Consider the following 15962-nt stretch of genomic DNA (forward strand, 5'->3'; position numbering starts at 1 on the left):
TCTCCTCTGGATCTCTGCATGAGCAGTAATGAAGTTTGAAGATCCAGAGCCGCATACGTTATTAGAGTTGTTGAATTCAGCCCCTGTAGCTTTTTAAATTATTAACTGCGCAGCGCTGATATCTTTCTCAAGGTTCACATGCACGTACGTGTTTTCCTCTGTGCATCATATTGGAATTTAACAACTTAGCTAAAAGACATTCACACGTTTGTTGGTGGGTTTTGTGGTGACAGCTGAGGTTGTTGCAGAGGTTGTGTCATACTGTTGTCATTGACAACATAATCCTTGAGTCCAAATGTTATTATTTTTGGACTGTAGCCCTCTCCATGATAGCTGGCTTAAGTGTTGTCCTCTGATGGTCTGCTGCATCCTCGCAGGTTGACAGATTTGCTCGCACTAGAAATCACTCAATCACGTTTCAACCGTAACTTCTCTAAATATCTCGAGATGTGCAAATTTTTTTTATGAAATTTGCGTCATCTATCTCAAGTCTCGAGCCTTAAATACCAAATCAAAGCCAAGTCTTTTATAAGTGTTAGTCGAGCAAGTCTCAGGTTCCCGAATTTGCGACCGGAGTGAAGTCCCTGACCTCTGTGATTTCCCCAACGTGTGCAGCAAGCTCTGCTGATTAAACCAACGTTGGTTGAATGAATTAGCAGAGCGGTAGATCTCGGAGTTGGATGCAAGTCTCGAAAGTCTGCTAATGGACTTAAAGTCCCCATGAAATGGAAAGCAGAGCGAACACGGTCCGGTCCAACTGCTGAATGATTAATCACTTGACTTGGACTTGTCTAAAACAACAAAGGTTTGTTGTTCTCTTCCCTCTATCTCAGGCATCATACACCAGATGAAGGGGGAATACGAGGCAGCACTGAAGCTCCACAAAGCCCATCTGTCCTTCGCCCAGGAGCTGAGCGACTACGCTGCCCAGGGGAGGGCCTACGGGAACATGGGCAACGCCTATCACGCACTCGGCATCTACGACCAAGCTGTCCGGTACCACCGACAAGAACTACAGATCTCACTGGAGGTGAGTTCCTGCGCTCTTCAAGAACAACATCCAGACACTGGAGAGAAAAGAGACCTGTGAGATCTCTTTGTGTTTCAGGTGAATGACCGTCCATCCCAGGCCTCCACACATGGGAACCTAGCTGTTGCCTACCAGGCGCTGGGTGCTCACGACCGAGCTCTACAGCACTACCTTCATCACCTGACCATCGCACGAGAGCTCCGAGACACTCAAAGCGAAGCAAGAGCACTAGGTTAGCTAGACGGGTATGAGGACAGAAGAGCAGGAATCTGGATGACTGAGACGTAATGTACTTTTCAAATCTTCTTTTCTGCAGCCAACTTGGGTAACTTCCACAGTTGGAGAGGTGAATATGCTCAGGCTTTGCCATACTACCAGCAGTACCTGGCTCTGGCCCCAGGTTTGCAAGATCTGGAGGGAGAAGGCAAGGTTTGCCACAACCTCGGCTACGCTCACTACTGCCTGGGACAGTACCGAGACGCTGTCAGGTCAGAGACTAAATAAATCTCACAAAATACAAACTTCATATGCTGGGAAATATGTTTTTTTCAAAGTTTTCCTCGTCCTGCCAGTGTGTGAGTCATTACAAACCCTTTAAGACTTTTTTTCTTATTTTAGTGGCGAGTCCAAACTTTCCAAAGACACCAGATGTGTCAGGACAAAATTTGGGACTAGAATACAGCCATAAAAAAACACGGTGTCTTGGGGTTTTTCTCATGTTGTTTGAATGAAAAGTTGAAAAAAGACTCATCACATACATCGTATGGGATCCTATCAAACTGTAAGACCTTGAAGTTGCAGGAATAAAAACTACAGACTCGTGGCATGATCCATAAATCTACCGTCCTGAATACATTCACATTCTCGTTACTTCTTGCTTATATGTCACGTTTGGTAATCATCCATTTCCTAGGTATTACGAACAGGACCTGGCCTTGGCGAAGGACCTCCAAGATAAATTCGCCCAGGCAAAAGCCTACTGTAACCTTGGTCTGGCCCACAAAGCACTTGGGGAGTACAACAAAGCAGAGGAGTGTCAGAGATACCTTCTCTCCCTCGCACAAGCCTTGGATAACACACAGGTCACCCCGCTACAGCTGTGTTCACTCGATAAACACATCCGTTACACAGGAAGTGGTTATTAATCAGTGTCCATGTGGTTATATTTGTCTGTAGGCGGTGTTCAGGGCCTTTGGGAATCTGGGGGATGTGTGTGTTTGTCGGGGAGATCTTCCAGGAGCCGTGAGGTTCTACCAGCAGCAGTTAACCCTCGCGCAGAAGGTCAGCGATCAGAAGATGGAGGCTGATGCATACTCAGCACTTGGATCAGTTCACAGGTAATAAAAGTCAACAGAGGTTTTGTTTGACTTTCTTTGATTCTTCTTCCTTTCACCGCTCTTCCTCCTTCTTGCACTTCAGGCTTCTCCGCCAGCTGGATACAGCGCTATCCTTCCACAGCCAGGAACTCACCGTCCGGAAGGATCTAGGCGATCAGCAGGGGGAGTGCCGCACCCTTGGCCACTTGGCGGCGGTACACATGGCCCTCGGAGACTACGCTACAACTTTTCAGTGTTATGAGGCCCAGCTGGGTCTCGCACAGGGACTCAGGGATGCCCGCCTGGAGGCCCAGGTCCATGGGAATATGGGCATCACCAAAATGAACATGGGGGTGTTTGAGGAGGCGATCGGATACTTTGAGCAGCAGCTGGCCATGCTGCAGCAGCTCAGTGGAACTGAGAGCATGCTGGACAGGGGTAGGGCCTACGGGAACCTGGCAGACTGCTACGATGCTCTGGGAGACTATGAGGAGGCTATTCAGTACTACGAGAAGTACCTGACGATGGCGCAGAGTCTCAACCATGTTCAGGACCAGGAGAAGGCCTACAGAGGGCTCGGCAATGCGCACAGGTAGGCAAAACAAAGTTTGAAGTTAATGCAGGTAACTGTTCTCACGACCTTGTGTTGTAAAGATCTTGATCTAGTACAAGACAGTACTAGTCAAGATTTTATTGATCCCACGCCGCTTCACTTTAACCACACACACATAAACATGGTGTTGATCTCCTCGACTAACTCTCGTGTATTCAGTTCTCTGCGTTTCTTTTGCGCCTGTAGCACACGATGAATGTAGAACATGAACTGAGCTGGTTTGATTTCTTTAAAACGCCACGTGAGCAAGTTTTTAATGTGCATTTTTTCACTCAGTTTCGATGTTGTGGACTGTTTACATCTGTGTTTATGCTCTTATTAGTTTGTACAGGACAGCATTCATGCAAGAAACTCAAATGGGCTTTTCTTGCCTCGAGCGTACAAAAAAAAAAAAAAAACGAAACCCATTTCAAATTACAGTCGTAAAAATAATGAAAATATGAAATAATCAGAATTCAATTACAGGAATAATAGAGTACGGAGAGATCTCTTTTCTCGTGTGAAACGACAGAAATAATGTTCACTGACAGAAGAGCGAGGCTTAATGACGGGTTTCCTTTATCCATCTGTTGTTTCTGCTCTCTGGAGTGTGAATGAGGTTGAAACGGGAGACGAGTCACTGATTTATCTCGATGAACGCGGCAAACTTTGAGGATGCTTCTCCTTTTTCTACGTCTCAGAGGATACAGAACTGTTACGCCCTGTTATTACGAAGCTATTTGCCTTCTTCTCTTTTGTTTTCTTAAATTGCACAAGATGGATTTCTTGGAGTATTTGCGAGGAACCAAACCAAAAGAAATAGATGAACACGTCCTCTGTTTCCCCTTCTCTCTCCTCAGGTCGATGGGAAGCCTCCAGCAGTCGTTGGTGTGCTTTGAGAAGCGGCTGGTGGTGGCCCACGAGCTGGGTGGAGAAGGCGGGGGTAAAGCTCAGGCTTATTGGGAGCTGGGCACTTTACACAGCCAGCTGGGCAACTACGAGCAGGCCCTCTCCTGCCTGGAACACCAGCTTAACATTGCACGCACAGCGGGGGTAAGGAGTTACCTGCATAAAGGTTTATTTTAATTTCTCGTCCTGCTGAATATGATAAATTATTTTTTATTTTTATCTACAAAAGTACATTATGTGCAGTAAATGTACTAAATCCTGCTTTAACTCTCAGGATAAATCCCTGGAAGCGGAGGCGAGCGATGCTCTTGGAGGAGTTTATCAGCTGATGGCAGACAACGAGACGGCGCTACAGGTTTGTGTTTGGATCTTTACGCATCAGTTTAAGGTGTAATTCAGGAGAATAGTAGTTCATGTTTTGTGAAATAAACTCGCTCGCTTTCTCGCTGAGAGTGAGACAAGATCAATACCACACTCAACACTGTTTGTACAACTAAATATAAAGCTGCAGCCTAACCCGGCTCTCCTGTTACAGTGGCATCAACGGGCGTTAGACATAGCCGAGCAGACGGGATGTGTGAGGAGTCAGGGCCGAGCCTACGGCAACCTGGGACTGACCTACGAAGCTCTGGGCAACTACGAGCGAGCCGTGGTCTTCCAGGAGCAGCACCTGAGCGTGGCAGCGCAAACCAACGATCTTATTGCCAAAACTCTCGCCTACGGGAGCCTTGGGAGGATACACCACGCACTGCAAAACTACGCACAGGCTGTGATGTACCTACAGGAAGGTGAGAAACAAGTCAAAGAGTCTGTGTGATTGAATAAATAGATAGATTTCCTCTATCAGTGTCCTCTTCAGCCTCTTCTCCTCTGCCATTACGTCCGTAACGTAATGTATTGCCCAGCTTTTCTCTTCTTAGCTCCCTCCGTCAACGTCCTCTTCGCTCTCTTCTCCTCTGCCATTATGTCCATAGAGGCTGCTGAGTACGGTTACACTGTTTACTTGCCCAGCTCCTGTTCTAGCACGACACCAGTTCACCGCAGCATTCAGCATCCCCTGTAAACCTCCTCTTGTTCTTCCCAGTGGTCTAAATCGCCTGTGGTACAAACACTAACACTGTGACGGTGCTTTTTGAGCAGCCCAGCTAACAAACTGAGCTAACGGCAGCTACAGCTGTCCCCAGTTTACTTCACTGTCCATCAGGAAACTCTGTAAATCACAGAGAGTTGATCTGAACTGTGTGGTATTGGTACGTTTACTCAAGTAAAGGCTCTGAATGTTGGATGTTGGATGATCCGTCTCGAACACGCGTCACGCCGTCTGTTTCTGACATTTATCAACAAACTCTCGACTTGTGATGAAAAATCGAAGGAAAAACTTAGTCACAGTTTGACCTTCCCCTGCAGCCGTACACACTTTGATCTGCATGTGGGTATCTTATTTATTTAAAGTCAGACTTGTTGAGGCCCGAGAACACTGTGAAGTATTTCTTTTTTTAAACCGTCTGGAGGCATGAAAGGTATTCATGAGTCTGACACAGGCTAATGGAACATCAGCTCTCTGGTGTTTACCCCGGAGTGTGGCTTTCCTTCAGGCAGCTTGTTGTCAATAATCCTGTTTGATTTAACTTCTTCTTCTCTAACTAGACTTCTCTTTGAAACACTCGCGTCTCTCATCTCGCCGAGTTTTAAAACTGCAGTCCTTGTTGGAAATGTTCTAACGCGTGAAAAGAAGAACGCTTGCACACAAAACGCGTCATTCATGAACTCCTTCAGGCTCCGTCGGGCTGTAAGACACGGTCACGGTTTGTCACTCTGCTCGCAGATCGTCTGGATTTTAATTGATCATTAACTCGACAAGCGACGGGGAATTCGACAGAGTTGAGGCGAGGACGGAGCCGTACACGTGCCTCCAATTAACCTCGACAAAAAGCTGGAAAAAAACACAGATGCAAAAACATCACGGAAGACAAATAAAAACTTGATGTTTGACGAGATTCGAAGAGTCTAATGAGAACTAATTACAACCTGCCGAGACTGTCAGCTCCTGCACAGCAGGGGAAGACGAAACACATCTACAGCTACGAAAACTTTGAATTGGAGTCGGCGGAAAGACAAAAGGAACAAAGAGAGAGGGGAAAGAGTGCGAGCGCCTCGAGCTTGGTTCAAGTTCACGTCAACACTGTAACAGTTGTCATGAGCGTCAAAGATTTTCAGATCAGCCTTCAGGAGCTGTCGTCTGATCTCCTCTTCTGTCTGTCTGTCTGTCTGTCTGTCTGTCTGTCTGTCTCCTCAGGTCTGCGTCTGGCAGAGCAGTTAGGTCGAAGGGAAGAAGAAGCTAAGATACGCCATCGCCTCGGCCTGTCGCTGTGGGCCGGAGGAAACCTGGAGGAGGCACAACACCAGGTGTGTGTCTTAACTTTCTTTAGAAACTGTACGAGTTGTAGTACAAGTCCAGTGTGAAGACGGACTGTGCGTTGTGGGGAACAGTGGATCTTTAGGGTCAACTCTTTATGCCGCACAGAAGTGGAAGACATCAACCAAAAGCTGAGAACTTGTTGATTGATTTGAGATGCAGCAGAGCCGGCTCTCTGCTTTTGCATAAAGTGTAAATATCTGTAAAGAGGGGACTCGTGGGTAACCACAGAGCCCATGTTCATTCAGATATCTTGAGGTGAGAGGTCATGGGAATGGCAAAAAGGCAACATGATTACAAATCAGTTGCATTGCTGTGTTTATGTGCAACTTTCTGTGCTTTGAGCTCAGCTCACTCACACATTTGTGTATTTGCACTGCCCCCATGTGGTTGTTAAAGTAACATCAGGTTACTGAAATGAGAAATGTAGATGCTGCATGAACCACTGAGAGTTTTGTACATGTATGTGTGTATAACACACACAAATATACCCCTACATATATCTCAGAACTTCTCACCACCTACAGCACCATCAGATCATCCCACCGTGGCACGTTGGTCGTTCTCCGTCTTCGGTAGCAGCTGCTCAGCCTCCTGGTGCTATATAACATTTACATTTAGTCATTTAGCTGAAACAGTTGTTGGTGGTGTTGGTAGAGAGGAGGTCCTCTCTGAAGAGCTGGAGGTCTTCAGGAGGGTTGTGACGCCCCTGATCTGATCTGGTAGGAACTGGTAAAGACGTTCCACCAACGGGGAACAACAGACGAGAAAAGTTAGTTTGGTGGCGTCGTTCACTGAATTTAACGTGGAGCTTGATGAGAAGATCGGTGACGTGACCTTTTGGGTTGACTGAAGAGCAGGCGGATCATCTGAGAGGGTTTCACTGTGCATGCTGGGATGGACACCGCCTGTATCAGGATGTTGGGTAGCATGTTGAGTCAAGTACGACCAGAAGGTTAACTGGTCATCGATCATGACAGATAGGTTGTCAGTTTTGATGTCTGATCATTGCAGTGGATGGTGTAACGTTTACACCTTCACTTCCCCAACGCGTCGAGGACATGAACCTGAAACTGTGAGTGCTGACGTGATGTTTGTTTGTTTCAGTTGTACAGAGCGTCCGTGCTATTCGAGACGATTCGTCACGAGACGCAGCACAGCACGGATTACAAGCTCTCCCTGTTTGACCTGCAGACCAGCTCGTACCAGGCTCTCCAGAGGGTCCTCGTCAGCCTAGGTGAAGTAACCGTCCTCCCTTCTCCTGCTGTGGTGTGGATCGCTGAGCCTGTTGTTGTTGTTGTTGTTGTTGTCATGTGTTCTCACCTCGTTTTCACGCTCTGTGCTCTTGTTAGCGGCGCACAAATTATCAGCCCGATGTCTGAGTGTGTTTGTTTCACGTCTCAGGGCGGCACGACGAGGCGCTGGCGATAGCGGAGAGAGGGCGGACGCGCGCCTTCGCCGATCTCCTGGTCGAACGCCAGAAAGGGAGTCAGCAAGCGGCGAGCGCCGACCCTTACGTCCCCGTGACCGTGGAGAACATCCTGGAGACGGTCAACGGTCAGAGAGCCATGGTCCTCTATTACTCCCTGGCTGGAGGCTTTCTGTACAGCTGGCTGATATCTCCAGGGACAGGTACACACACTTAAACACACCACACAGGCGGTGCAGTCACACACACACATCAGGTCGAAATGTCACCGTATCGTAATTGTCGTGACATTTGATGACGTTTTTTATGCACCGACGGGAATTAACCTTTTAGATTTGAATCACTCTTTGACCTTACTGACCACACGGCCTTTCCTTCTAAGGCCACCCTCATGGGAACTTCGTATTTGTAACCCCCGTCACTTGTTTGCTCCATCCTGATGGGGTGACAGAAAGGCGCCTATGAAATAAAATGTATTATTATTAATGTACACACACATGCACTAATTCACTGTTGTTCTTCCTAAAAATTGCTCCGACAGGTATCGTGAAGTTTAACGAGGTGTATCTCGGAGAGGCCGGAGTGGAGGCGTCTGAGCTCCAGGATGGTGGTGGTGGTGGTGGTGGGAGCCCACAGGGTGGAGGAGGAGCAGGCGGAGGAGGTCCACTGTCTATGGAGCAGTACATCTGCAACGCTAGAGAGGCTCTGGGAGTGGACAGCCATTACAGCAGGTTTTACTTTGTTTGGTTGATTATTTTGCAGAAACCAGCATCAGACCTCGACGTACAAAGACAAACAAGTGATACTGTGTGTATGGTCACATCTTAGTGTTAACTAATTACATCTGACAGCTAATGTACATCAGTCGTTAGTAAGCATTGGCATTGCTGACTTAAACTTTGAGCTCAGGCTGCGGTGCACAGAGCAGCCAGCGTGGCTGCAGAGTTTTATCACCGCGAGTCGTCATTCATTAAAACACAAGGGAGCAAAAACAAGACAGATGAGGCGCACGCTGCATGTCATCCGTCTTCCTTTCCCGTTGCTTTCTCTCCTTGCCATATTTCCTTACTCTCAATTATCCTACCCGCAACTTTCAGGCCTTGGTTGGCACAAACCGGACGACTTTGTAGATCACTACCATGTGTCATGTCAGCAAATGTTCCCCCCCCCGTACAAACTGCATCTCGACTTTCTGTGAAAACCACCGCAGAGGCTTCGCTGTAGCCAGCAGCGATTCATTACGTACCGTCGTGTGTGTGTGTGTGTGTGTGTGTGTGTGTTTTAAAGCTGTGGCGAGCCTCCATTTATATGTGGTGATTATGAATCCTGCTCATCCACAGCATGAAAAGTATTTGCACATATGCCGCATTAAAATGCCTTCCAACCCACCAGTAGAGTTTTACTACCCACGAGCATGTATCCAGGCGGCAGGAACTGCCTTTTTAACACAAATCAAATCTCCTCGAGCTGTTAAAAGTGCAGCCAGAGGATTCAATAAAAACTAATGGTGTTTGCTATTGGAAGGGTCCGAGAGCCATCAGTCCAGTACATTAAGCTCGAGTCCCGTTATTAATGACGGTAAAACGGACTCTTGTCGTTCACAGCCAAAAACGTTTCTTATTATTTCTGCATCTTGTTTTATGGTCACGATTAAAATGTTTCCTGAGATGTTTAAACTGAGTTTATGTAACTTCTCAAAGGAGAAATAACAAACTGTTTTTCACAAATTAAAAGTAGCTATTAAATACACGCTCACTTCATTCTTACTTACTTGGTCTGGTATGACCACTAGCACCTATGGTGGCTTTTAACGTATATATATATATATATATATACAGTGGTCCCTCGTTTATCATGGGGGATACGTTCTAAAAATAACCCACAATAAACAAAATCCGCAAAGTAATCAGCTTTATTTTTTACAATTATTCTACATGTTTTAAGGCCGTAAAACCCCTAACCACACACTTTTATACACTTTTCTCAGACAGGCATTAACATTTTCTCTCTTATTTAAACTCTCAAAGTTCAAACTTTCGCAGATTTAACAAAAATAAGTACAATACTATATTAGTAAATGAAACCAAAGATCAAAACCTGTTTTCAAGCCCAAACATTTTTAACAAATTTAATTTTAATGATCCATCTATGAGGTTTGACACATAAGAAATTATTACCAGTATTTCCGAACGCATTTTGTACAGTACTCCCTTAGCCAATCAGGACGCAGAACACGATGCGCGTTCATTAGTGCAAAATTATACTAAAAAAATGGGGGCTAGCTCGCCGAGTTTTCATCGCACAGTGATGAGACACATATCTTTGTAAGATATATTTTTATTTTTTCCCCCGCCGCGCCTCCCCTGAAGTCCTCTGGCGCCCCCCAAGGGAGGCGCGCCTCACACTTTGAAAACCGCTGACATAGGAAATAGACTGATTATCATAAAGCCCCCCTAAATGTCGAATGGTAATTCTATTTCCAGTGTTAAATATAAGTAATTTTCACATGCATTGATAAAATGCCATAAGGGATGGAAGAAGGGATGACCGTTTTAGAAGAGGGATGATTTTGACCATTTTATCCCCAGGGGGGATGCAATCCCCCTCCATCCCCCCTCAACTCAAGTACTGTATATATATATATATATATATCGCTTTTATCTTTAAACCATCCTCAAAATTTAGTTGTATTTTCAACATAAACAAAAAAAAAGCTTTTGATAACCAAGTTCTTTTCGTATTATTTAACAGTATGTATGTCATATGGACCTTTCTTTACTCCAGCTGGGTGGTTTGTTGAATAAACTGAATTATTTCGACACATCCCACGGCTTAAACATTTGTTAATGCTAATGTGGAATATATAATAATGTTTACATGACCCACATCTCATTGGGAATATTGTCACAAGTGGAAAATCTGTGCGGCTGGTTTAGTTTTTCCTGAATAAAATGCTTTAATGATGATCTTCAGTAATAATGCAGCGTGCCCGTGTTACTGTGCACTTTGCAGAGTTTGCTCCAGCAGTGAAACAGAGAGTGAAGCCGGAGATCTGTTGGAGCAACAGTTTGAGGAGCTGAACAACAAACTCACCTCAGCCACTGACCCCACAGGCTACCTCCGCATGGTGTCCAGAAACAACCTCTTCAACAGGTTTGATTCAGCCCGAGCTCGAGGCAGCTTCCTGCATCGTAGTCATCAGGACTGAGAGTGTCAGTCTTGTCTTTTATTGCTTCCAAACAGTGTGTGTGTGTGTTTTATGTGTGGTGTCTTACAGAAGCTGTCAGAGCATGACGAGCCTGTACAGTGCCACGGTATCTCCAGTGAAGGACAGTTCATCATCTCCTCTTTGCCGACCGAGTAACATCAGCAAACCTCCTCTACGAGCTCTTTACGACTTACTCATAGCACCAATGGAAGGGGTACGTATATATGTATGTATATATGTGTCTGTCAATAAACTGCATGTTTACATGAACCCTTTCTGAGAATCTGTGTTTGGTCTTCAGGGTCTGATGCACAGCAGTGGACCGGTGGGCAGACACCGACAGCTCGTGTTAGTGCTGGAGGGGGAATTGTACCTGATCCCGTTTGCTTTGCTCAAAGGCAGCTCCTCCAACGAGTACCTTTACGAGAGGTTCAGTCTCATTTCTGTACCTTCGTTAGGCAGCCTGGGAGCCACAATCAAGGTGAGCGAGTCTGTATCTTCAAGCAACGTCACGTAGGAATCTGTGTTTTTGTGATTTAGTGCCACTCTCTCCTTTTCTCTTCTTAGCTTCCTCCTTCAACATCCTCTTCGCTCTCTTCTCCTCTGCCATTATGTCCTTAGAGGCTGCTGAGTCCAGTTACATTGCCCACTTGCCCAGCTCCTGTTCTAGCACAACACCAGTGCTGTTCCCTGTTAGCATTCACCCCCGAACATTCACGTTTTCTCCATAAAATATGATCCAGTCAGTGTAGCATCAACAGTGTTGTACATGTTGTATTTGTCTCCATGTCTGATAACTTGTGTCCAACACACAGCCTCATCCTCGTCGTGGCGGCCCCTTACTTTGCTCAGATGGAGGTTCAGTAGCCGCCGTGGTCGGGGCTCCTCGCCTGCCTCCCTCTGTGATGGACCGCTGGCTGTGGGGCCCCTTACCTTCAGCCCAAGATGAAGCTCTTTGGCTGGGGGAGCAGCTGGGATGTCATCCCCTAACCGGAGCAAACGCCACAAAGGAGCGCGTCCTAGCGGCTCTGAGTCAGGCGGAGTGCGTTCACTTTGCCACTCACATATCCTGGAAGCTCGCCGCTTTGATTCTCGCCCCGAGCCAAGAGCACGCCGGAGGCGACGGGGCGGGCGGGCGACCCAGGGAGAAGTCTCCGAGTGGAGCGTCGACCTCGGGCGAGACTGCAGGTCAGGATGGAAAGATCAGGGGCTCGTTTAGGAGTCAGAGCAGCCCGGAGAGACTCCGAGCGACGGAGGAAATAAGCGAAGATGGAGGAAGTGTGTGTGAAGTGGAGAGTGTGTGCAACAGTCCACCCCTCCACGACTTCCTCCTCACTGCTGCAGACATACTGGACCTGTGCTTGAGCGTCAAACTGGTGGTTCTGAGGTAAAGACCTGTCACTGATCTAAAGTTTCACAGTCAGCTTTCACCCACCTGACCTCTCATTCCTTGTCGCCTCAGGTTGTACCCAGAGTCCAGCTGCAGGGTGTCGGCCGACGGGGTGGTGGGTCTGACCCGGGCCTTCTTGGCTGCCGGGGTCCAGTGTGTGTGCGTGTCCCTGTGGCCTGTACCGATAGCTGCGTCCAAACTGTTCACGCACACCTTCTACACGGCGCTTCTCAACGGGACCAAAGCCAGCGCCGCTCTGACGGAGGCCATGAAGACGCTGCAGAGCAGCAAGCACTTCTCGCATCCGTCCAACTGGGCCGGTGAGCTTTGTCTAAAAAAAGGGTTCATTCACTAAACGGGAGATGAAAACAAACGTTAAAGTCACGTGGCTGTTTCCTCTCCGACAGCCTCCTCGTGGCTTCACACAGATCGGGTGTAAAACATGAAGCATTATCCCGTTTTCTGTCTTTTCACGGCGTCCTCTTGTTGCACTCTCTCTTCTGATTTTTCCAACTGGAGAATTTGGCGCCACCTACTGCTTATCTCATGAACCAACCAACAAGAAGTGGATGGAAACAAGCGTTTATTTGCATGTTCTTTTGCTGAATTACTCGAAACTCTGTTCAAATTTGCCAAATATTCAGATTAAAACACGGTTATGACTTCATCAGCTGATGACCACAGGTATTAGTGGTGTCTTGTTGAATGATTATGTCTCCTGCCTGACCTTCTCTGTGTGTTTGTCTTCAGGTTACATGCTGATCGGCAGCGATGTGAAGCTGAACAGTCCGATGTCGCTGGTGGGCCAAGCCCTGGCAGAGATCCTGCAGTACCCAGAGAGAGCCAGGGACGCCCTCCGAGTGCTGCTGCACCTGGTGAGATTTGACTTTATGATACATAAAACACCTTAAGATGAGATAAATGCAGAGATGTATAAAGTACTGGAGTAAAGGAGTGGAGTAGAAGTACAAGTGCTATATCAAAAAACTGACTTGAATAGAAGTTGAAGTGTTCTTTAAACACCATACTTAAGTAAAAGTACTAAAGTATTCAAAATGTTTTGTACTTAAGTATTGCAAGTAGAAATATGTAAAAAATTGCTATTCAAGTACTGAAAGTAAAAGTACAAGTACAAGTACTGTTGTTTATATTATTTCAAATATTTATTAAGGCACAACTTCTAATGTTACAGTGTTACAATGTTCATGGTAGAGTTCTGTGATTTCCCATGGTCTGTGAATGCGTCTGAATGAATGCTGGAGCGAGGGGGCGGGGGAGCAGGTGAGAGAGCGCACCTGGGTGCGTCAGGTGTATGACGTACGGCGCACGAGCGAGGTTGATGTGAGACCTGGACTGTTATGTTGTTGTTTTTTTGGCGTGGTTCCGGCCGACAGTCACCGAGTCCTGGAACCAAACCGTTCAGCAATAAATGCAGTTTGTTCAATATCGCCTTGTCATTCATCACGTGTCCGGCTGGATGCTACAGTAGTAACGAGTAACGATTCAGCACATGAAACATGTATCGGAGTAAAAGTATTAAATTCATCAAAAATATGTAGTGCAGTAAAAGTGGAAGTTGGGGAAAAAAATAATACTCCAAAAAAGTACAGATACTGCATTTTAGTACTTAAGTAGTTCCACTTCGTTACTATACATCTCTGGATAAATGACTTTGATTCCTATGATTGTACGCTGGTTATTTTTGGGGTTTCGGACTCTCTCAGCTCAGGGAAACAGTGATGGATCAAATATATCTCACCTTCATCATCATCACTTCCTCTCATCGTGACACAAGTTTCCCGTTTGTCTCTTCTGATCGTTCTGTGACTTTCCGTCCGTTTACTGAAAAACACTTAGAAAGACGAAAAAAGCGATACTCAGCTCTCACAGAGATCAATACAAATCTTGTATCATCGTCGTCACCATCAGAGCATGTTGCTAAGTGGTCCGGCCTCTGAAACCTCCTTTAAATCTCAAGGTGAATCAAACTGTTGAATGAACTCGTCTCTCTCCACAGGTTGAGAAGTCTTTGCAGCGTATTCAGAGCGGGCAGTGTAACCCGATGTACACGTCGCAGCAGAGCGTGGAGAACAAGGTCTGTGGTCTCTCTAAAGGTCAAACTCTGAGCACTCAGATCTTTTATTTAAGCAAGTGTAGAAATAACACACTCCAAAACTGTCTTTGTTTGTCTCTCTACACTCTTATTTTTGCCACTGACAGGTTTAAATTGTTATTCTAAGTATCTGACAACATTATAGGAACGGATCCTTACAGAGAGAGATTTTGTTAAAGCGTAAGATCATATTTGTCTAACCAGAAACAGCTGTTACATCCCAGACTCCTTTGACAAAAACGTCAATTTTCCTCGCAGACAGTAAGAAAAACTTTGTTTTTGCACTGCTCCAACGATCATAAAAGCATGTTTGGTCAAAATGAACTTTAAATATTCAGCCTGAAACGTAGCTAATCGACGTAGTGCGTCCACAAAATGTTCATGTTTTTGCCACTTATAAATTTAAAGTATGGTGGAAAGGAGACACAGAGCTACAGAAATAGAGTAAGATCATTATTGTTTAACCATAAACAAGTGTTACATCACCATCGCTCGCCACCAGACTCCTTCGGCAAAATGAATTAATTAATTTGACCTCACAGATCGGCAGAACATCGTAACTTCATTCAGAGAAAACCTTCTTGGTTTGTCCTCCTACTGTTTTAATAGTCACCCGCTCTGGTTTGGTCCAAATAAATCCTTAATTAACCAACATGAATGAGAAAACAGACGTTTTTAGTCTCTCAGCTTTGATAACAATGAGTATGAGTCATTCACTGCACGGGACACCGTTTGTACACTGTCTCTACTCAGATGTAAAGGTGGAGCTGATTTGGGGAATCATTAACGTTTTATCTTAATACACCATAATTTATTTGCTGATCAGATTTTCTATCACTTCTACTACTACTCATGTCCATGTGTCTCTCCTCTGTAAGGTGGGTGGGGTGCCCGGGTGGCAGGCCCTCCTGTCTGCGGTGGGTTTCCGGTTGGACTTCTCTGGCAGCGGTGCCGGCCTCCCTGCGGCGGTTTTCTTCCCCACCTCGGACCCCGGGGATCGGCTGCAGCAGTGCAGCACCACTCTCCAGTCTCTGCTCGGTATCACAGCTTTAATTCTTTAATTCTCCATTAATTCAAAATGTACAAGAACAGCGAGCAGTCTGCCATGAAATTATGTTAAATTTGTGTGTTTTACATCAGCTAGAGAATAATTTAGATGTTTGTCCAAAATCTGACTATGTTAGAGCTGAAAAAATTCTGATATTCTCTCTCTACTGAAGGTCTAATTAACTCCCTGTGCATCCTCAGGTCTCACTCCTCCAGCTCTGCAGGCTCTCTGTAAACTGGTCACAACATCCGAGGCCGGAGAGCAGCTCATTCACAAGGTACCGATGTTCTGCTGTAGTATCAGTTACTCAGCCAGTGGTGGAAGAAGTACTCGGATTCTTTACTTCATTAAAAGTTCAACAATGTAAATATACTGCATTAGAGGTAAACGTACATTCAGAATCCTCTTTACTTAGGTATCATCAGCAAAATGTACTTAAAGTATCAGTACTTGCCCAGCTCCTCTTCTCCTCTGCCATTATGTCCTAAAGGCTGCTGAGCCCGATTACGTT

At 45.9% G+C, this 15962-nt stretch overlaps 1 protein-coding gene across 2 annotated transcripts in view; it reads left to right on the forward strand.

The window, feature by feature from the left end:
- The window catches only part of ttc28 (tetratricopeptide repeat domain 28), a 113553-nt gene that overhangs the window by 92787 nt on the left and 4804 nt on the right, over positions 1-15962 (forward strand). For both annotated transcript variants that reach the window (XM_019278644.2, XM_019278645.2), the window contains 22 exons: positions 834-1030; positions 1109-1262; positions 1347-1518; positions 1944-2112; positions 2207-2367; positions 2450-2938; positions 3799-3991; positions 4122-4202; positions 4383-4635; positions 6144-6253; positions 7371-7500; positions 7668-7895; positions 8234-8423; positions 10705-10845; positions 10970-11114; positions 11202-11381; positions 11716-12287; positions 12363-12610; positions 13041-13165; positions 14308-14385; positions 15282-15441; positions 15652-15728. In XM_019278644.2, the coding sequence (XP_019134189.1) occupies positions 834-1030; positions 1109-1262; positions 1347-1518; positions 1944-2112; positions 2207-2367; positions 2450-2938; positions 3799-3991; positions 4122-4202; positions 4383-4635; positions 6144-6253; positions 7371-7500; positions 7668-7895; positions 8234-8423; positions 10705-10845; positions 10970-11114; positions 11202-11381; positions 11716-12287; positions 12363-12610; positions 13041-13165; positions 14308-14385; positions 15282-15441; positions 15652-15728 (4253 nt within the window). The remainder of the gene's footprint in view (positions 1-833; positions 1031-1108; positions 1263-1346; positions 1519-1943; positions 2113-2206; positions 2368-2449; positions 2939-3798; positions 3992-4121; positions 4203-4382; positions 4636-6143; positions 6254-7370; positions 7501-7667; positions 7896-8233; positions 8424-10704; positions 10846-10969; positions 11115-11201; positions 11382-11715; positions 12288-12362; positions 12611-13040; positions 13166-14307; positions 14386-15281; positions 15442-15651; positions 15729-15962) is intronic.

This window comes from Larimichthys crocea, chromosome IX (assembly GCF_000972845.2).
Source record: "Larimichthys crocea isolate SSNF chromosome IX, L_crocea_2.0, whole genome shotgun sequence".
NCBI classification, from domain to species: domain Eukaryota; kingdom Metazoa; phylum Chordata; class Actinopteri; family Sciaenidae; genus Larimichthys; species Larimichthys crocea.